At 42.5% G+C, this 21800-nt stretch overlaps 2 protein-coding genes across 3 annotated transcripts in view; one reads left to right on the top strand and one right to left on the bottom strand.

Moving 5' to 3' along the window:
• Nucleotides 1-305: 305 nt before the first annotated feature.
• RIDA (reactive intermediate imine deaminase A) lies at nucleotides 306-10834 on the bottom strand. Its single transcript, XM_073330488.1, has 6 exons — nucleotides 10620-10834; nucleotides 6761-6866; nucleotides 5886-5940; nucleotides 4754-4822; nucleotides 2372-2427; nucleotides 306-1938 (listed from the first exon to the last, which is right to left on the bottom strand). Exons 1-6 carry the CDS (start codon nucleotides 10817-10819, stop codon nucleotides 1876-1878), a joined length of 549 nt encoding a protein of 182 aa, XP_073186589.1. The 5' UTR covers nucleotides 10820-10834; the 3' UTR covers nucleotides 306-1875.
• A 53-nt stretch (nucleotides 10835-10887) lies between these two features.
• The window catches only part of POP1 (POP1 homolog, ribonuclease P/MRP subunit), a 41537-nt gene continuing 30624 nt past the window's right edge, over nucleotides 10888-21800 (top strand). Inside the window, exons 1-5 of one of the 2 annotated variants that reach the window (XM_073330487.1) lie at nucleotides 10888-11086; nucleotides 12489-12635; nucleotides 13082-13267; nucleotides 18645-18820; nucleotides 20093-20341. In XM_073330487.1, coding sequence (XP_073186588.1) covers nucleotides 12491-12635; nucleotides 13082-13267; nucleotides 18645-18820; nucleotides 20093-20341 — 756 coding nt within the window. In that variant the 5' untranslated portion in view covers nucleotides 10888-11086; nucleotides 12489-12490. Of the gene's footprint in view, nucleotides 11087-12488; nucleotides 12636-13078; nucleotides 13268-18644; nucleotides 18821-20092; nucleotides 20342-21800 lie in introns of both variants that reach the window. The other variant, XM_073330486.1, reaches the window with a different exon arrangement.

Raw genomic sequence — 21800 nt, 5'->3', positions numbered from 1 at the left:
TTAACTTCAGTTTGGAGATGGAGGAGAACAGAACCTGTGCCCCTGACTTCTTCACCCTAGCTCTCAGAGCCCTGAAGTTGCTGCTGATCTGCTTGGAGTGAGACCGGGCAATATCATTAGTGCCCAGGTGGATGATCAGCATGGGGTAGTAGTCAGAGGGACAGATGTGCTTCAGCAACCTTTCCATAACAATTGGAGGCAGGCAGCACACCTCCCAGGACATCATGTTGTCATACCAAGAAACATAAGCATTTATTTTTAAATGAAAAAAGCACATTTATTCCCAAAAAAAAGAGACCACCATATTTAATACATGCAATTATGGTTTATTCCCATTAGATAGTACATATTTTCCCCAAAGCTAGAATGTGTCTAATTATCTTTAATTAAAATGAACAAGGTAATTCAAAGTTATATTTGTAGGCCATCAGGTACTTGATGCTGTGCTAAACAAAACATTAATTTTCATTAAACATTCAAATAAAACATTAATTTTCAACTGATTTACATGAGTTACTCACACTTCTGTGAAGTTGTGTGTGTTAGAAGTGACTCAAGAAAAGCAAAGATAAATCAGATCTAGAGATATCCAGGGGTCTCAAACATGCAGCCCGTGGGGCTATTTTCTGCAGCCCACCAGCTCCCCGCAGCCCCCATAGTGTTTACCTACAGCAGCTCTGGCCCGGTCCAGCCCGGCACGCACTGGGGGCAAGGACAGGCTCCCCACCTGCCTGCCCTGCCCCGCCCCCGTGCTGCTCCGGGAAGTGGCCAGGACCTGGGGAAGGGGGGCACAGGGGTCTGTGTGTTGCCCTGGCCGTGCCTCCAGGTACCTCCCCCTAAGCTCCCATTGGCCACAGTTCCCTGTTCCCAGCCAATGGGAGCTGGGGGGGGGGCAGTGCCTGGAGGCACAGCCAGGGCAACACACAGACCCTGTGCCCCCCTCCCCCAGGTTCCAGCCGCTTCCTGGAGCGGCGCAGGGTCAGGGCAGGAAACCTGCCCTGTCCTGGTGTGTGCCGGGCTGGAGCCCACCCCCTGCCACACCCCTCCTGCACCCAGACCCCCTGCCGCACCCCTCCTGCACCTGGACCCCCTGCCCCCAGGGGCAGAGTTGGGGTGGGAATTTCAGGGAAGAGGTTGGAATGGGGGCTGGGAAGAGATGGGGCGGGGCCTCATGGAAGGGGCGGAGTGGGGACAGGGGCGGGGCAATGGGGGAGTCCACTGATGCAGCCCTCAGCCCAATGTACTTGTCCTCATTTGAGTTTGAGACCCCTGATCTAATCAAACACTTCAAGTGTTCAAAGCTCATACAGTGAATCCCCAAATATGTATTTTCACTTCTGTGCTGCAGCGAATCAGGTTTTCTATAGTTAGAAATGCATGAACTGCTCATTTATAAAAATATTAAGTGATGTATTAAAAACCCAGGTCTATGATTTATCTCTAGAGTGCTAGCAGGATTTCTAAAGGTTACAGCATATGCTATCATGTTACCACCAATGCAATTCTCTGCTTCCATATATTTTGAGAGTTTGTTCATTATTGGATAACCTTACCTGAAACAACCTTTTAGGAAGGTGACAATACCCAGCCACCATTACAGACTAAGGCCCCAATCCTGCAATGAGTACAGACAAACCCTGAAACCAGCGCAGAGCCCCATTGATGACAATGGGGCTACACATGGGCACAGGGATCTGCCTGCACAGAGTTCATTACACGATGGGGGTTTTAGAGAATGTAAGATCCTGCAACAGACTGTGCAAAGGTGCTTTTCCATGGAGCTTCCAAGGGGGTGAGCCCACAGGCAGCCAATTGCAGGAACAGGGCCTAAGCCTCAGACACACTTAGTAGTGTATTAGAGTACTGTATTTATAGTCATGCTGATGCCTCTTGGATTGGTCCCTGGATGGCTACAGCTTCAATCTCAACTCGTGCATTCTGTGGGGAAAACATTGAAGCAGAATAGGAATTTAGAGAGACCTACATTTTTAAATTATTGAGCATAGTACCAGTTACAAAAAAAAAAATGAATCAAGATTTGTAGAATTAAACCTTGTAGTTTTCCAAGGTATTTTTTTCCTATTAGTAATTTCTTCAGCAATGTTAATGAAAACTGAAAGCTTTCTTTTAATCATTCTACATATAATAATCCCTTATTCCTGGAGTGACGTTTCCTCCCCTTTAATGTTACAGACAGAGAGAGAGTCAGGGAGATTACATATTTTAACTACATAAGAAAAAAATCCTCCATTAAAAGCAAACTATTCATTAAAAGCAAACTATTCAGAGAAGTTAGCTAGGAATGAAAATCCTCCAGCTGCAAGAAGTTAGAGAGAGAATAGATATTTATAGAAGAACAATTGACACTCACATTTGGCAAAGCAACAACCTGGTAGGCTGCTCTGGCTGGGAAGTTACTCCTGAAAACTACAGTTTAAAAGATAAATAAATGAATTAATAGTTTTAACTTTGCCCTACAAGATACAGTTCAGAATTATCTATAGAGATACATATACACAGTAGAATGTTTACAGTTTAACAGCTATGAGACAAAAATTGCTGGATTTTTTGGCCTGTTATATAATCTCAGTAATTTACTTTTTTCCATGATCAAGAAGAAACATATAGATCAGCTTCTCTGGTACGATGCAGCCACTGTTTATACCACTGGCATAGCATAGCCCTAAACACCAGCTTAATTGCCCCAGGAAAGGTCACCACAGTGTACGGGTGATCTTCCGGAGACATAGTTGATGTGGGGGCTCTTACATCCAGATGAGCAAGGAAAAGGGGCCCTGAGCAAAGGAGGAGGGGCATTGCAAGGGTACCTTGCATTACACACAAACTCACCCAGCATAGGAGCCAGTCCTGCAGAGAGCAGCACAAGGATCAATGGAGAGCAAAGGGAAGTTTTCAGCCACCTTTATACAGTATGCCCTAACCTGCACTCCATGCAGTTTAACTGAATGTCATGATTAGGCTCCTACATTGAGGATACCTAGCTAACAGAGTAAGAGATCTGAGTAAGGTATAATACTGTGCAAATTCAGCTGTTGTAGACAACTTTTACTGGTAAGTTTTAATTCTAAGATCAGCAGCCGATAACAAGATCTTATTACTGAATCAGGTTAAGAAGTCACAATGAAAAAACAAACACCAAATGTGTTAATGAATTACAGCTACATGGGAGCCTGGTAATGAGCAACTAGATATTTAACTATTCTGCATCCTGTACATATGCCCATGGAATTGCATTTTGACATACAAAAGAGGCTACTTCAGATTCAGAAACCACATCTACCATGAAAGAAAAACAGTTACTTGAGGCCAGAAGCTGCCATGGATTTAAAAACTGAGTCAACATATATTTGGATTATATAGATAAGTACTCAGGATCCCATGTTCCTGTTTCATCTGTAATACTTGTACTAAACAACCAGCATCACACCAAAGAATTCAACAGATTGTTTCAAGATAGCAACAGATAAACACACAATCCCAGACAACCTGACAAGTTAATCATTTGAAGGCTGCCAACAGCAGCATAATATTAGGGAAAATACAATGATATGCATGTAGAATTGTAAAAAGTCTGCTCATATTTGGCCCAGCAAGTCCAGCAATACAAAGGACCTGATTTTTACTAGGCTTTGCAGTGTTTAAGAGGCATACCATTTGGGGCTCTGGTAAACCATAAGGCTATGCTCAAACATTGCTAGTTCTCATTTGGTACAAGATATATGGTCCCCATCTCCTCCTTTTGGATACACAATCTCTCATATGGATTCTAAGTTGTTGAGACAGAGAAAGCCAAGAACATCCCAAATTAATTTTCACACTCATTATTCAGCCACATTGAACTGAGCTCTCTGTTCTGAGGGAGCCCCTCTTTACAAGTTTATATCACAGACAATATTGTATTTGCCCATCTCAGAGTGGTGTTGTAAGAAGAATTAGCTAAAGTCTAAAGTGTTATGTGAGGGCTATTTTTTTTTTAAATCTTGTTGAGTCTATAAAAACAATTATGCACAGAGTGTTAGAATTCCACAATGTTAGTGAGTGCTAAATTTTGTTTCTGGATTACCAGTTTATCTGAGAGAACTGTAAAACCAGACACCTTATCAACTACATATGTGAGTGGGTTCTAGAGTGAAAGTTTCCATTCTGATCCATCTGTTTTGGCTGTCATATGAATGTAAATATACAGTTCCAATTTCACTCACTTTTGGTAAAGCCAAATCCCTCTGGGGGGCTCTTCAAAGCATGGAAGACATGTAAATTGGGAGATCTGCCTCAATGAAGGATGAAGTAATATAGAAGTGTCAGTTAAATGCTGAAGCTGCCCTTCTAATACACCAAGTTTTGTGGATCTACAGTATGACTGACACTGTCACCTGGCACTATGATTTGTGTAACATAGGGATGGAATTTGAATCCTATCCATAGTCCTTTTCACATATGGATTATTAAAAGCACATTAAAGTGAGAAAGGCAGAGATTTAGCTAGCAGGAATAATCTGAACACCTGAGTCACGGGGAAACAGACATCTTTTTTTGAATGACTAATATTCCTATTAAAGATAGAAATAAGCATAGTCCATGCATAAGTGACTTTCCTTTTTGTTTTGACTATCCAGTTTCAACCCATACCTTATATAACGTCAAAACAAACAGATCGTCATTAAGTTTTTCTCTTAGTGAGCAATAAAACGGTACAAGATACTGCTAAAATGGAAACAAAACATCCACTTACACTGCTTGTAGATTTCATTAATATCACTGAAGTCCTTCATGTCAGCCATCAACACAGTAGTCTTTACAACTAGAGTTACACAAATGCAGATATTATGGAGCGCTGGGTTGTATGCAGCATGCAAATCCCAGTGCATTTCTTTAATATTCAGTTCATATACTTCATTTTACCTCAAGTGATAAACCTCACCTACTCTGAACACTGACATCCATTGTTAACATAAAAATGAAGTTAGATCCACTCACCCCAACTTATTACACTATATCATGACGTTTTAGAAACAGTGAAGTGCCCTGAAACTCAGCATGTACTACTGCTTTCATAAGATTTTTTTCCTAATTAAGTGCAATATCAGGAATTTTCAAAGGGGCACACACGTTTAGACTCACTTCATGCTTTCAGGCTGAGATTTTCAATGCCATGTAAGGGAAATTAATGGGAACTGTGTGTCCCTAAAGCAGATTTGAAAATCACAGCCTTAAATTCCTTTGCAAAGCTCATTTCTTCCATGAAGCACAAATGTGTTACCATACCTCCAGCCATTGCCTTTTCAAGGCTTTGTCTACACTATGATTTTTTGTTACCCTTTTGATCTCCCCCCTTTCCCATTGTTAATGCTGGCTCAGCTCCACGGTTAGTGCACTAGTGTTGACAGCATTTTAAGCCCCAGGGGTGGGATTCACAAAAAAGTGTTTAGGCAGCTTGAAGCCTATGGGAAATAGGCACCTAAATACCTTTCTGAATCTCACCCCAGTTCCTGTAGACCTGCTCTGAGTTGGGTTAGAGGACAGGATGCTTAAAGTGCCAGCCGCCATCTGGAGCCCTCTTTACACTAGTGTTCCTGCAGATGGGGCTGAAAACAGTAGCATTACTAGTCAGAAATTTGGGGCAAGGACAGCTGAGTGTCCACACCCCTAAAATAAAAAAATCTTTCCCTGGGTTTCCCAGGTGTATGGGGTTGTCTTTTTCAATTTAAAATCCTTGGGTCTAGGATCATATTTTCTTTTGTATCACACAGCTATAAGCACCAATTATGTATTCAACAAAAAAGATTACCTTAAAAAAGGTCACTTTGTTTTCTTCTCTAAATAAAATACTTGGACATCTCTACTATTCTTATGTAGGCACTCACCATTGCAGTAGTCGCAGTCTGCAGCTTTCAGGATTTCCCCTATATTTTTTAGAGCCTATTGAGAAGAAAAACAGAGCCTTGAGGTACCGACATTGTTAAAGTTATAGCTTCTCTACATACCAGCACCACAAGACGTAGCTATGAAAGTTTACTCCAGACAACCTCAGATGGTAGCCAACCTTTTCATTAGACAAGTGAAAAGGAAGGTAGGTTACGAATCATCTTTCACAGCGACTGCACTTCCAGCAGGGCTTCCATTTTTATTCCTTGATTTAACTCAGAAAAAGGCACATATGTAAGATGAGGGGCTCCCCACTGCACAACAGCAATGTCCAGAGACAATGCCCTGGCAAGTAGGCCAGCTGGCCCTTCCCAGCCACTAGGATTCTTACTTATATCCCCTCCCTGGGGTCTGCTTGGAAGCTCAATCTTTGTTATAAGTATCTAATGAACGAGTAACAAGGTAGGTGAGGTAATATCTTTTAATGGACCAACTTCTGCTGGTGGAAGGGACAAGCTTTTGAGCTTCACAGAGCTCTTCTTCGGGCTACAACACTGCGAACGGTCAGTAATTGTCCAATTAAATTTAAAGCACCACCATTTCCACCCCTGCTGGAAATAAGGATTTCTCACTATTTTCCTACCCACCCTCCCATTATTTGGGTGGGAGAAAGAAAGGATAGAGAGGAGGCATTGTCCCCTACTTTAGCCCTCCCCCAGCTTCCTGGATTGCTGTGCGGGATGGTCTTCAATACTCCAGCCTCCATGTTTGGGCCTCTGTTCTCTGTGAATAGCTCCAGGGCCTAAACACAGGCCAAACAGTAAGACACTCAAATATTAAGTTTATTGCTAGGGGGCTTTGGATAACTCCTTACCTGTTTAGCTTCTTCTTTTGCCCCTCCAGGCACAAGCTGGCCACTAGAAGGATCCATGCCTAGCTGTCCTGCGATATACATGGTCCGGTCTATCAGCACCGCTTGACTGCAATTGTAAGTCATACATATATTTACAGCTCATCCAGAAAAATCTCATTTCCATCCAACCACTCAGAACTATTTTGAGCAAACCTCTTGAAGAAATATTTCACCTTTCCCCCCATTAATTTATAACATTTTATGGGGGTAGAAAACTCAGTCTGGGAAGGTGGCAACAGACTATACCACCTCTTTGGGAAGTAAAGTACTGTGTAAGAATCATAGGACCAGTTATTTTTAGTAGTAGAAAAGGCAGAGTCAGTGTTTACTGAAAAGAGAAAAGTTAACTTGGTAACAAAGAATGTCACTTTCAAGCTTCTAAAAGATATATTTCTACTGTCAACAACCCCCCTACTCACTTTTGAAAGTCTTGCGCGTAATAATGAAAGTGTTGCTTTCCATCCCAAGCGCTTTTACAAACATTGTTATGTCTCAACACCACCGAGATTTAGGTAAGAGATACGTTACTGGCAGCTTGGACCCGCGGGTATAATGTTAAATTATGACTCAAGAGACCAGGATTCTATTTTCTTCTCTGCCACTATTAGCACTGTGACCTTGGGCAAGTTAACTTCATGTCTCTCTGTCTCAGTTTTTCCATTTGTAAAATGGAGATAATGCTTTCCTTTTTAAGAAGTTTTGAGATCTATAAGTGTTATTATAGAGATCACCTCACCAGTCACTGAAGTGAAACACAGGAGCTTTTTAATAGTGCACAAACACCGTACAGAATTGTTTAGGGCAGGAAATGAAGAATACTTTATCCCTTTGAAAATAAAGGGGTAGTTTAGACTCTCAGTCCTCATCAGCGAAGTTCGACATGCAGTTTGCCAAATGAAGGAAGGAAAAAGCCCCAGGAAGAGACAGACTGACAACCGAAATGATAAGACCTGGAGGCCAAGACCTCTGAGAAACCCTTGCTCAGAGGTTTAGCCATTACTTGGAAACACAGACGATACTGTCTAGCTGTAAGGAGTCCAACACCATTTTGCTGTACAAGAAGGGGGATTGTGAAGTTCTAAAGAACTACCATCCAATATGCCTCCTCTCACATGTCTACAAGTTCTTCACCAAAACAACAAACTGACTCACAGAGAGTCTGGACAAGCAGCAGCCGAGACAGCAGGTAAGTTTTCAAAGGAATTTCAGCACAATGGACCATATTTTCCACTATAAACCAAATACTGGAATGCTCAAGGGAATACAAATTTCCTTTATGCTTTGCCTTCGTCAATTATGAAAAAGCGTTTGACAGTGTAGAGATCAATGCAGGGTTGAAAGCTCTTGCAGAGCAGAGCATCGACACAAACTACTAAAGGAAGCAAATTCTGACTGCACTATGATTTAACTGTTTGACACCCCAGTTAAAAAAAGGTGTGAAACAAGGAGACCCTGTTTCACTGAAACTCTTCACAGCCGGCCTCGAAATGGTAATAAAGGAAGATGAATTGGAAGGGTGGAATCAACATCAACAGAGACCAGTTAAACACCTCAGATTTGCGGACAGTATCATGTTGATTGCTGAAAATACTATCAAACTACAGACAATGCGGCAAGAATGCAACACAAAAAGCAGCCAAGTCAGACTGAAAATGAACCACTCCAAAACTAAATTTATGTGGTCTGATGCCTTGCCAAAAGCCCAAATAACACACCAGGGAGAACAAATGAAGAAGTTGAGCAATTCGTCTATTTGGACCAAGAAATTAACATGCGCCATGATCAGGAAGGTGAACTCTCACAAAGAAAGAAAGCTGGTTGGCACGCATTTAATTCTATCAAGGATATCCTCCAAGAAAAAAATCAACAAGGCAATATGCACCAACCTCTTCAGCTCAGCAGTACTGCCGGCAATGTTGTACGGCAGCGAAACCTGGACGCTGATGAAGATAGAGGAGCAGCAACTGTCTATCATGGAGAGGGCAATGGAAAGAAGAATTCTGGGGATTTCAATCCACGACCGAGTCCCCAATGAAGTGATCAACCAGCAGAGCGGAGTGCAGGACATTGTTGTTTAAAGCAGGTACAGTAAAATGTGATGGGCCAGGCAAATAGTGAGGCTCACTGACAATGGACTGCAGCTGTGTACTAGCACCACAGCCGACCTCCAAAGAGATGGGCAGATTTCATCATGAAAAGACATGGCCACACGTGGAGAAGGAAGGCCAGGATAAGAAAAGAATGGAAGACATGTTGTGATCTGCACAATCTATATGAAGGCTGAAGGATTGATCAATCAAGGTGAATTTACACTGGTGGATTGTAATTGCCTGAACTGGAATTTGTTTCCCTCCCTCCTATTCAAAATGAGGTAAGAAATAAAAAGCTATAATAAAATATGCAGTTACTAAAATATAACTATTCTGATCAAATATCTCATAGATATTAGTGATACAAATAAAATGCCAAGCTAAAGATTTACAAAAATTAGACTAAGACAGCTAATATATTTTTACTGGACACATCAAGTGTTTTGATTATTTAAAGCCACAGGACTTCAACATGGAATTCAGCATTCAATAGGTCATTCCAAAAATACATAGACCATGGAAGACTTTTAGGAACTCCCTGGATTATTTTTCTTTATTTAAAGAGTGCATGGGTTTTCTAATGTTGGTGACTAGGAGCTTTAAAAAGAAGTGCCTTTAATATTCAACAGTAATGTAAGTAATGAACAAAAATCTAAAACAGTCAATTAAATCCACATTTTTAGTCACAGTTGGCCATTGCTTGACAAATCAGCTACAAATTGGTTACAGTTGCGAGGTTAAAAATCTGCACACCTGCTCTCTGGCTGTATTGCTGAAATCTGCTGATGGGCTAACTTTAGAGACATTGCCCTCTATGTTCCATTCTTTGCAAATTCAGCATATTTTGATTGCCACTGAACATAGGGCTGCTGGCACAACACCCAGTTATTTCAGACAGCACACAATTAAAGACTTCAAAGCCAATTGCAAAACATTATGTAAACGCAAAAAGATTTACTGAAACATAGTTGCCCAATAATAATGTTTCTAGTCACTGCAATAAAAAGAGATTGAAAACTTAAACAGTATTTCATAATGCAGGCTGACAAACCCACCATTACCCAGCCACAGACACAACTAACATCTATGACAATTCTTCATTTTTTAAAATTTTCAAGAATATTATGGACACTTCCTCATTGCAAAATATCTGCAATACACAGACGCTGTAATTTCCCCCTCTCCGTGTCTGTCCCCACAACTCCCAACGTGTGGGATTCTCACTTTATCCCACGTTTCAGAGTAACAGCCGTGTTAGTCTGTGTTCGCAAAAAGAAAAGGAGGACGTGTGGCACCTTAGAGACTAACCAATTTATTTGAGCATGAGCTTTCCTGAGCTACTGTAGCTCACGAAAGCTCATGCTCAAATAAATTGGTTAGTCTCTAAGGTGCCACAAGTCCTCCTTTTCTTTTCACTTTATCCCAGGTCACTAAGCCTCAACCATCTTTTCCTTCAAGTCCATCCTAGTCTCGCTTCTTCTGCAATGCCCACACGAGCTGCCAGCTTAAATTTAGAGTTCCTCCAAGTTGTTCCCTTTTTTGGCCTCCCCACTATGTTCTGCCTTGTCTCGTCTACAGGCCCCACTCCCAAAACGGGCTCCATGCGGATCATGGACTTGGCGCCCCAGCGCAGTCACGGGGCTAGCCGTGTGGTTCTCTTTGCAGCATCCAGGCCATCGCTCTACGAGGCAGAGTCCCCGCTAGATGAGCGCACGAGCCTGGCACGTTACCTGTAGGGGCCCATTACAGCCGGTGCCCTCGAGGTGCTGATTATTCGCTTTATCAGGGTAGCCATGGCTGCCCGCTGCCCTTTGCCGCGAGACTCCGCACTTCGCTCCCTGCGGACCCGCTGGGACAGCCTCGCTCTTTTACTGAAGAATAAGGGTTCCACCCCCAATCCCACGTGGGGGCACGGCACCGAACCGCGCATGCGTCTCCGGAGGGGGACAGTTCCTCCTCCCGCGGAGCTTGCTGGGGGACGTAGTCTTTTCTGAAGGGCTCTTGTGCGCTTGCGCGGTCCTCACGGCGGCGGCGGCGGCGGCGGGTCCGGCGTGGTTGTCGTGGGCTGAAAGGCCGGGGAGCTGAGCGCTGGCGGGAGAGCGGTAGCCGGAGGCTGCTCCGCTGCCGGGGAGAGGGGCAGAGCCTGGTGGGACAGCGGCTGCTCCTACGTGGGGCATCTACACTCTTCCGCTTCCAGGTACCGCCTGGGGGCCTCAGCGCTGTGAACCTGCTCTCCCGGGGGGTGTCCGCCCGCCCGGTGCCCCGCCCCGCTCTCCCTGGGGGCCGGTGCCCCGCCCCGCTCTCCCTGGGGGCCGGTGCCCCGCCCCGCGCTCCCCTCTCCCGGTGCCCCGCGCGCGCTCCCCTCTCCCGGTGCCCCGCGCGCGCTCCCGCTCTTCGTTGGGGTGCCTGGTTGCCCTGGCCCTGTGCCCATCACCCCAGCCCTGGCTGTATGGACTCAGGCCGCCCTGGCTGTCCTGTCCCTGCATTGCAGCGCTAGCCTGTGACGGGATGCGGCAATAGCCGGCTCCCTAGCAGTCATTCCTCCTCCTCCTCCCCCCTCTCCCCACCCCGCCCCCCCAGGCTGTGCGTTGTAGCATCCGACATGCTGAGTCAGGAAGCGAAGGTCAGACACGTGCATTATATGTGGTCCCCCCCCGTCCCCTTCACTAAGTTCACTCCAGGGGAAACACATCTGCTAAACGTCTCGTGCCTTACTCCAACAATTTCAGCAGAAGATGAAGTTCAGTTTGGGATTCGGATTGGCATAGATTGTAAAATCGTTTCTATATAGCATGCAGTCAAACCTGTCAATATTTTGTGCAGTGGCTGGATTGTTTTAAGGAATCTACTTGCAGCTTTCCATTTAATTTATTTGTTTCCTTTATGACTTGTGTGTCCACTGATTTTGTACCAGTAAAACTATTCTGCTAGGTTTTGATAATTAAATTGGTCCAACTTCTGGTGTGGATGCGTTTCTCTGTGTAAAGGTGTGTTATAGCTAAGCTTGGAAGGATTAGTTTTCTATCTGTAAATGTCACTAAGTGTTGATTTTACCATACACACACAAATGGAGGAAAAATATTTCCATTGATAACTGAAATTTATAGATAGCAAAAGTTAGAAAAATGATTGAGCATTTATTAATTTGATTTAAGAATGCTTATTTTGACTTGTGATGGTGGTGGTTTTGTGGTGGCTTTAACTTTTTTAATCTCATCATTTACTGTTATTACATTGTCTCACCCCCCCCCCCCCCATAATTTTGTTTAACTGAAAAGTTGGTAAAAATTAAAAATGCTTAAACTTAACATGGATATTATCTGTTGAAATATTTTAAAAAATTGAATTCTGCTAAACCAGTGTAGCCTGTTGCTTTCCCCCTGACCTACAGAATTAGCTATTCTACTGTAAAGCACCTTTATAACAATAGAATTGCAGTAACATGTGGGGAAGTTGTACCACTTAACGGTACTGGTGTATAGGTGAAGTGGTACAATTTGTGTGCATAGATAAGGCCTGAGGTATTGGTTTGTGATGCCAAGTGGAAGAGTACATGTGCTGATGGTCTCCTTTTTAATTTTTGTTTGTTTTTTCGCCAGAAATGTCTAATGCAAGAGAGAAGAAACGAGCCAAGAAAATGAGAAATCAGCCTGCTAGTGTCACTTTATCTTCTGAGTGTGGACCATGTCATGGTGGAATACAGCACCATAATGGGGGAAGTAGCTCTTTTCAAACTACAAAACAAGGTGTGAAATGTGTGAAGTTCATTCAATATTTATTGAATACAAATATTTTTCCCAACTGTCATCTTTTTGTATGTCGGTCAGTGTTTAGTGCATTGGAACCAATGGTGGTACTTCTCTTCACCTAAATTAGGTAAATTAAGTGTTTGTAAACAGATGAACTGACAGCATTATGTTTTTAGGGCCACCTTTGTTCAAGGTTTTGTGCACTTCTTTAAAATAAATCAACTTAAAAATAATCAGAACTCACTTTTAATTTTTTTAAACATACTGCTTCTTAAAGGGATCACATAAACTTACGGAAACTGGATCTGAATAGAAAAATGACTTTTTCTCTTTCATTTTCAAAAATGTAGTCACATGCTAGAAAAACTTTATTTGCTCGTTTATTCAAGCTAGTCTAATAGCATTTTCATGTCCTCTGTTTCTCTTTTTCAACATGCTAGCAGATCTCCATCCTGATAGTTCACAGGAGTATCAGCAGCAGAGACCTCAACATCAGTCTCCTGGACCTTTGTACAGGAAAGAACAACATTTTTCTAAGGGGCAAAATAGAGGTGAGAGAGGTAGAGGAAGAGGAGGTTGGGGAGGAGGACGCCAAAATGTTTCTCAAGAAATGCCTAAATACGTAACAGGTAAGTGTCCAGAGAAATTTTTGCTAGACGTTACCATGGACTGATAGTTCAGGTCCATGTTTTTTTGTTTTTAAATAGTAAAAATCTATAAAGTAAAATAGATAGTAAAATCTGGAAGAACTGAGACCTTATTTGATATGCACTTGTGGACTTCTGTTTTATCAGGTATTTTTCCCCCTCAGTAGAAATACTCTTCTGGATTGAAACTAACACTAAATCTTTGTTAAGCCACACTTTTTTTCCCCCCTCAGTATTGTGGATTTAAACGTACTTGGTCACAAAGACATACATATTCTGGATTTTTGTAGGTTAGAAAAATGAATGTTGTCAGTGGACCTACATTTTTAAGATATGTCTACACTGCACACTTTTGGCAGTATGTAGAGGACATACACTACGCATCACGGCCTCTAGTGCTGATATAAACCAGTGTAGATTGCGATGCACTGCTTAGGCACGTAGAGTAAGAACATGCCTGAATCCTGTGGGTGCATACCCTACTTATCCAAGCGGTACCTTCCCCATCCTATGTTGCTCTTTTTAGTAGTGTAGTGTCCTGCTTCCTCCCTGCTGCTGTAATCTTTCCCCACAGCAGCAGGGAAAGGCCCCAGTAGCAGGAGCCTTTTACCGACACGTGTAGCTACACATATAGCCTATTTTTCACTGTGACATATAGCTACACATAAGGCTCACAACTGATCTTACTAATCTAAGGTCTGTCCAACAATGATCTGTACCTCTCATGGCTTGTGTTATACGGATGTCATCATAATCTCGGGCTCTGATTATAACATACTTAAGTGGGTGCCAGTGTTTGGACTGAGGATGTTTCCAGGTGGTCTTATGCCCACATTGTGAATACTGCATGCAAATATGGTTGCCTTGTCTCAAAGATATATTGGAAAAGGTTCAGAAAAGGGCAACAAAAATGATTAGGGGTATGGAACGGCTTCCATATGAGGAGAGATTAATAAGATTGGGACTTTTCAGATGGAAAAGAGAGGTCCCAAGAGGGGATATGATAGAGCTCTATAAAATCATGACTGACGTGGAGGAAGTAAATAAGGAAGTGTTATATACTCCTTCTCATAAAACAAGAACTAAGAGGCAGCAGGTTTAAAACAAAATAAATATTTCTTCATGCAATGCACAGTCAACCTGTGGAACTCTTTGCCAAAAGATGTTATGAAGGCCAAGACTATAACAGGGTTCAAAAAAGAACTAGATAAATTCCTGGAGGATAGGTCCATCAATGGCTATTAACCAGGATTGGCAGGGATGATGCAATGTTCCCTCTAATTTCCTCCATCCATGTGCAGAATAACTTTTGTTATGTGCACTGAGGTATGCGCGGATGTGTACCACCAGTAGAAACAAAAAATCTAGATAGAATATGTTTTTAAAAAGTTACCATAGGGATATTTACTCCAGCCAAAACAGGCTAGGTATTTTAGAACTCGCACTTCAATTTAATTCTTTGAGTAGTAAGAGAGAAATAAAAATGATATGCATAGACCAGTCAAAAAACTAAAAATAACACACTTTGAAAGAATAATATTACAGAGAATATACGTGAATTGCAGGAAGTACCAAGAAGTAACAACAACAATAATACAAGTATGTGTTGGGAGGTGAGTGTGAAAGACTGCGCATGACACAGAGACAGGGTGTGCTGACTGCTGGGGAAGTTTCCGAGAGATGCCATGTGCTGTCTCTTTAAGGCACTCACTGAAAGCTCTCCTGCTCTGTCCTGAGCCCTGTCTCCCCTCCCCTACTCTGCAGAGGTGGGGTACATGGGAAGGGGAATCATAGAATCATAGAATATCAGGGTTGGAAGGGACCTCAGGAGGTCATCTAGTCCAACCCCCTGCTCAAAAGCAGGACCCATCCCCAATTAAATCATCCCAGCCAGGGCTTTGTCAAGCCTGACCTTAAAAACTTCTAAGGAAGGAGATTCCACCACCTCCCTAGGCAACGCATTCCAGTGTTTCACCACCCTCCTAGTGAAAAAGTTTTTCCTAATATCCAACCTAAACCTCCTCCACTGCAACTTGAGACCATTACTCCTTGTCCTGTCCTCTTCTACCACTGAGAATAGTCTAGAACCATCCTCTCTGGAACCACCTCTCAGGTAGTTGAAAGCAGCTATCAAATCCCCCCTCATTCTTCTCTTCCGCAGACTAAACAATCCCAGTTCCCTCAGCCTCTCCTCATAAGTCATGTGTTTCACACCCCTAATCATTTTTGTTGCCCTTCGCTGGACTCTCCAATTTTTCCACATGCTTCTTGTAGTGTGGGGCCCAAAACTGGACACAGTACTCCAGATGAGACCTCACCAATGTCGAATAGAGGGGGATGATCACATCCCTCGATCTGCTCGCTATGCCCCTACTTACACATCCCAAAATGCCATTGGCCTTCTTGGCAACAAGGGCACACTGCTGACTCATATCCAGCTTCTCATCCACTGTCATCCCTAGGTCCTTTTCTGCAGAACTGCTGCCTAGCCATTCGGTCCCTAGTCTGTAGCTGTACATTGGGTTCTTCCATCCTAAGTGCAGGACCCTGCGCTTATCCTTATTGAACCTCATCAGATTTCTTTTGGCCCAATCCTCCAATTTGTCTAGGTCCCTCTGTATTCTATCCCTGCCCTCCAGCGTGTCTACCACTCCTCCCAGTTTAGTATCACCCGCAAATTTGCTGAGAGTGCAATCCACACCATCCTCCAGATCATTTATGAAGATATTGAACAAAACCGGCCCCAGGACCGACCCCTGGGGCACTCCACTTGACACCGGCTGCCAACTAGACATGGAGCCATTGATCACTACCCGTTGAGCCCGACAATCTAGCCAACTTTCTACCCACCTTATAGTGCATTCATCCAGCCCATACTACTTTAACTTGCTGACAAGAATACTGTGGGAGACCGTGTCAAAAGCTTTGCTAAAGTCAAGATACAATACATCCACTGCTTTCCCTTCATCCACAGAACCAGTAATCTCATCATAGAAGGCGATTAGATTAGTCAGGCATGACCTTCCCTTGGTGAATCCATGCTGACTGTTCCTGATCACTTTCCTCTCATGTAAGTGCTTCAGGATTGATTCCTTGAGGACCTGCTCCATGATTTTTCCAGGGACTGAGGTGAGGCTGACTGACCTGTAGTTCCCAGGATCCTCCTTCTTCCCTTTTTTAAAGATTGCCACTACATTAGCCTTTTTCCAGTCATCCGGGACTTCCCCCATTCGCCACGAGTTTTCAAAGATAAAGGCCAATGGCTCTGCAATCACAGCCGCCAATTCCTTCAGCACTCTCGGATGCAACTCGTCCGGCCCCATGGACTTGTGCACGTCCAGCTTTTCTAAATAGTCCCTAACCAGCTCTTTCTCCACAGAGGGCTGGCCATCTATTCCCCATGTTGTGATGCCCAGCGCAGCAGTCTGGGAGCTGACCTTGTTAGTGAAGACAGAGGCAAAAAAAGCATTGAGTACATTAGCTTTTTCCACATCCTCTGTCACTAGATTGCCTCCCTCATTCATTAAGGGGCCCACACTTTCCTTGGCTTTTTTCTTGTTGCCAACATACCTGAAGAAACCCTTCTTGTTACTCTTAACATCTCTTGCTAGCTGCAGCTCCAGGTGCGATTTGGCCCTCCTAATTTCATTCCTACATGCCCGAGCAATATTTTTACACTCTTCCCTGGTCATATGTCCAACCTTCCACTTCTTGTAAGCTTCTTTTTTATGCTTAAGATCCGCTAGGATTTCACCGTTAAGCCAAGCTGGTCGCCTGCCATATTTACTATTCTTTTGACACATCAGGATGGTTTGTCCCTGTAATCTCAGCAGGGATTCCTTGAAATACAGCCAGCTCTCCTGGACTCCTTTCCCCTTCATGTTAGTCCCCCAGGGGATCCTACCCATCTGTTCCCTGAGGGAGTCGAAGTCTGCTTTCCTGAAGTCCAGGGTCTGTATCCTGCTGCTTACCTTTCTTCCCTGTGTCAGGATCCTGAACTCAACCAACTCATGGTCACTGCCTCCCAGATTCCCATCCATTTTTGCTTCCCCTACTAATTCTTCCCGGTTTATGAGCAGCAGTTCAAGAAAAGCTCCCCCCCTAGTTGGCTCCTCTAGCACTTGCACCAGGAAATTGTCCCCTATGCTTTCCAGAAACTTCTTGGATTGTCTATGCACCGCTGTATTGCTCTCCTAGCAGATATCAGGAAAATTAAAGTCACCCATGAGAACCAGGGCATGCGATCTAGTAGCTTCCGTGAGCTGCCGGAAGAAAGCCTCATCCACCTCATCCCCCTGGTCCGGTGGTCTATAGCAGACTCCCACCACTACATCACTCCTGTTGTTCACACTTCTAAACTTAATCCAGAGACACTCAGGTTTTTCTGCAGTTTCATACTGGAGCTCTGAGCAGTCATACTGCTCCCTTACATACAGTGCTACTCCCCCACCTTTTCTGCCCTGCCTGTCCTTCCAGAACAGTTTATAACCATCCATGACAGTACTCCAGTCATGTGAGTTATCCCACCAAGTCTCTGTTATTCCAATCACATCATAATTCCTTGACATCACCAGGGCCTCCAGTTCTCCCTGCTTGTTTCCAAGGCTTTGTGCATGATTACCTGCTCTGTTCATTCCTTCTGGGGCACCTGGCACTGGCCACTGTCGGAAGACAGGATACTGGGCTAGGTGGACCTTTGGTCTGACCCAGTGTGGCCATTCTTATGTTCACATAAATTAAATGCTATTTTAGTTGGAGAAAAGCCCTCCTATGTGGAAGCAAAGGGGCAAATAAAACGTACTAATTTACATGATTTGGCAATACTGTATCAATTGGTAAACTTTAAAATCAATTCTGTCAGTTATCCAGGCATGATTGTTGTCAATGTATTTGTAAACATTCTGCAATGGCCAAAAGGGAAGCAATTATGGTATCTCCACCAATAGTTTTTTTTCCAGCTTTGAACACTCAAAACAAATTATATAAATTCTATTTTCAGTTAAATTAAATGTGATCTAAGGAGAATATTCAGCAAGGCTTTTAGAATCATGTGCTGCATGACTGTTTGGTTTCTGCTGAGAGCATCAAAATACCTAAATAACTTAAATTATTTCAGTAATAGGGTACAACTATTTGAGTAGTTTACTAAACAAAACAAAAGTTAATATTGTAAGAGTCATTAGGGAGTTATAGCAGCAATATACTATAATTCCATAGTTACCCAATTTTAAAATTGCAAACTTTATTGCTGCAAAACTTTTGTATTGGCTTGTATTATAAAACAAAGTTAAGCAAAAGGCGAGCCTCTCATTTAATTCTGTTTCCATTATATCACCTCTGCATGTTTTTTTCATTTCAGCATCTACCTTTGCTCAAGCCCGTGCTGCTGAAATCAGTGTTATGTTGAAGGCAGTTACACAGAAGTCTTCCAATTCATTAGTCTTTCAGACTCTGCCTAGGCACATGCGAAGACGAGCCATGAGTCACAATATTAAACGCCTACCTAGACGGCTCCGTGAGATTGCCAGAAAAGAGGTACAATTCACTTATAGCATTTGGTATCTAAATATGACTGGTCTCTAAACTGCATCGTTCAGTTATTTTTGAAGTATGTTTTATGTCTGTTTTCCCTTCCTGCTTTTAGTGTGTGCATGGTTCCTTAAATTTGTTGTTACTTCTGTTGCTGAGCCTAGCATTCCTAATGTGTATTCTGAGTAATTTAAGGGTGACTGACTAAATGGCAGCGAAATACTTACTCATGGTAGCCCTCAGCCATTGCTTTACAGCAGTCAATTATTTCCTTAAACAAATCTGTATTTGATAAAATGACTGGTTCTGAAATCAAAAGATCTCGTCACTGCAAAGATTCTGAATATAATTTCAAGTAATTTTTCCCAAAATACAAATGCTTATACTAATTTATTATTTTGTATTATTCTGTATGGTGTGGCCTTTAGTGTACTCTAATGTGACTTATGCCTTTAACCTATATATTAGGATACTTAAACTTTAAGACTTACTCCTACTGGAGTCAAAAAGGAAAAAACTCAGTTCCATGTCTTTTTAATCAAATGAAGTGACTTGGGTATCAAACTTCAGTGATACCCCTCTGGCAATTCAGGTTCTCTTCAGTTTATCCTTAAAGATTATGACTTATTGGTATACTGCTAGTCATAAATCTTTAGGAAAAGGACGAGGGCACGCAGTATCCTTAAATCTACCTCTGACATCCCATGTAGTCTGATATACAGTAAAATTAATTATGGGTGCTAACAGCTGTCAGCCACTTGTCTGAAGAGACCAGTGTCTACTTGCAAAGGCTAAAATTCGCCTGTCTGCAGGTTTTCCTGAGAGTGAGCTGTAATAAACACTGGCAGCAGTCATGAATAGTGCAGGACTCTCTGTTCAACTCTGCTGGTGCACTTGAGGACTGATTCTCAACACCCTCTGTCTTTCCAGCCTTTATATTATCAATAGGTAGTATATTTTGATTTTTGTGTAGAAATTTGGACAACAGGCAAACAAACTCATTTTTTGCTGATAAAATTGTAAAATTTTAACCTCTGTGTTCTTAGGTGAAGAATAACAGGCTTTGGGTTTTTTGTAAGTGTGTAAATTTGAGATTTCTCTCCCCAAAATTAAAAAAAAAATCTTAATTATGAACAATAAATTATACCATATGTTTAAGCTATAAATGTTTTAGCAGTGTTCAGTGTCTTCTAATCCAGAACAGCCATTCTCTTCTATAGAAACTTACTTGTGCTTTCAAGCTTGCCACTGAAAATATCTTCCATTCTGAAAACACAGGCAGAGAAAGCTGTGCATCAGAAAAAAGAGCATTCAAAGAACAAGTGCCGAAAAGCTCGAAGGCGTCACGTAAACTTGGTGGTGGAGTTTAATCGCAGGCAGAAGAAGAATATTTGGTTGGAAACACATATTTGGCATGCAAAGAGATTTCATATGGTGAAGAAATGGGGATACTGCTTAGGAGACAGACCCACAACTAAGAGCTATAGGGCTTGCTACCGAGCCATGACAAAACACTGCCTTCTTCAGGTATTATGCTTGCAACAGTTTCACTTACCTTGCCTAGATAATTAAGCAGTTTACCTTTAAATTATAATAGATGTCTCATTAGAGCACTCTTGAAGGGAAGCATGTATAATGATTTACTAGCTATTAATTTTTGATGTTATGAAATGTCTGAGGTAGAGAATGATTGGGTGGAAAGAGACTGAGGCAAACAAACCTTTGCAGGGAATGTTTAACTATACTTGAAAGGTTTCAGAGTAGCAACCGTGTTAATCTGTATCCACAAAAAGAAAAGGAGTACTTGTGGCACCTTAGACTAACAAATTTATTTGAGCATAAGCTTTCTTGAGCTACAGCTCGCTTCATCGGATGCATGCAGTGGAAAATACAGGGGGGAGATTTTATAGACACAGAACATGCGAAAATGGGTGTTACCATACACACTATAATGAGAGTGATCAGTTAAGGTGAGCTATTCCCAGCAGGAGAAGAAAAAAACCTTTTGTAGTGGTGCTCAAGGTGGGCCATTTCCAGCAGTTGACAAGAACATGTGAGGAACAGTAGCGGGGTGGGGAAAAACAAGCATGGGGAAATAGTCTTACTTTGTGTAATGACACATTCATTCCCAGTCTTTATTCAAGCCTAATTTAATGGTGTCCAGTTTGCAAATTAATTCCAATTCAGCAGTCTCTTGTTGGAGTCTGTTTTTGAAGTTTTTTGTTGAAGAATTGCCACTTTTAGGTCTAATCGAGTGACCAGAGAGATTGAAGACACCATCATAAGGCCTAATAACATCAGCCACACTATCAGAGGCTCATTCACCTGCACATCTACCAACGTGATGTATGCCATCATGTGCCAGCAATGCCCCTCTGCCATGTACGTTGGCCAAACCGGACAGTCTCTACGTAAAAGAATAAATGGACACAAATCAGATGTCAAGAATTATAACATTCAAAAACCAGCCGGAGAACACTTCAATCTCTGGTCACTCGATTTACAGACCTAAAAGTGGCAATTCTTCAACAAAAAACTTCAAAAACAGACTCCAACGAGAGACTGCTGAATTGTAATTAATTTGCAAACTGGACACCATTAAATTAGGCTTGAATAAAGACTGGGAATGAATGTGTCATTACACAAAGTAAAACTATTTCCCCATGCTTGTTTCTCCCCACCCCCACACTGTTCCTCAGACGTTCTTGTCAACTGCTGGAAATGGCCCACCTTGATTATCACTACAAAAGGTGTTTTTTTTTCTCTCCTGCTGGTAATAGCTCACCTTAACTGATCACTCTCCTTATAGTGTGTATGGTAACACCCATTGTTTCATGTTGTATATATAAAATCTCCCCCTTGTATTTTCCACTGCATGCATCCGATGAAGTGAGCTGTAGCTCATAAAAGCTTATGCTCAAATAAATTTGTTAGTCTCTAAGGTGCCACAAGTACTCCTTTTCTTTATACTTGAAAGGTTTTGTAT

The sequence above is a fragment of the Lepidochelys kempii genome, chromosome 2, assembly GCF_965140265.1.
Source record: "Lepidochelys kempii isolate rLepKem1 chromosome 2, rLepKem1.hap2, whole genome shotgun sequence".
Taxonomy (NCBI): domain Eukaryota; kingdom Metazoa; phylum Chordata; order Testudines; family Cheloniidae; genus Lepidochelys; species Lepidochelys kempii.
This window is presented reverse-complemented; position numbering and strand designations above follow the sequence as displayed.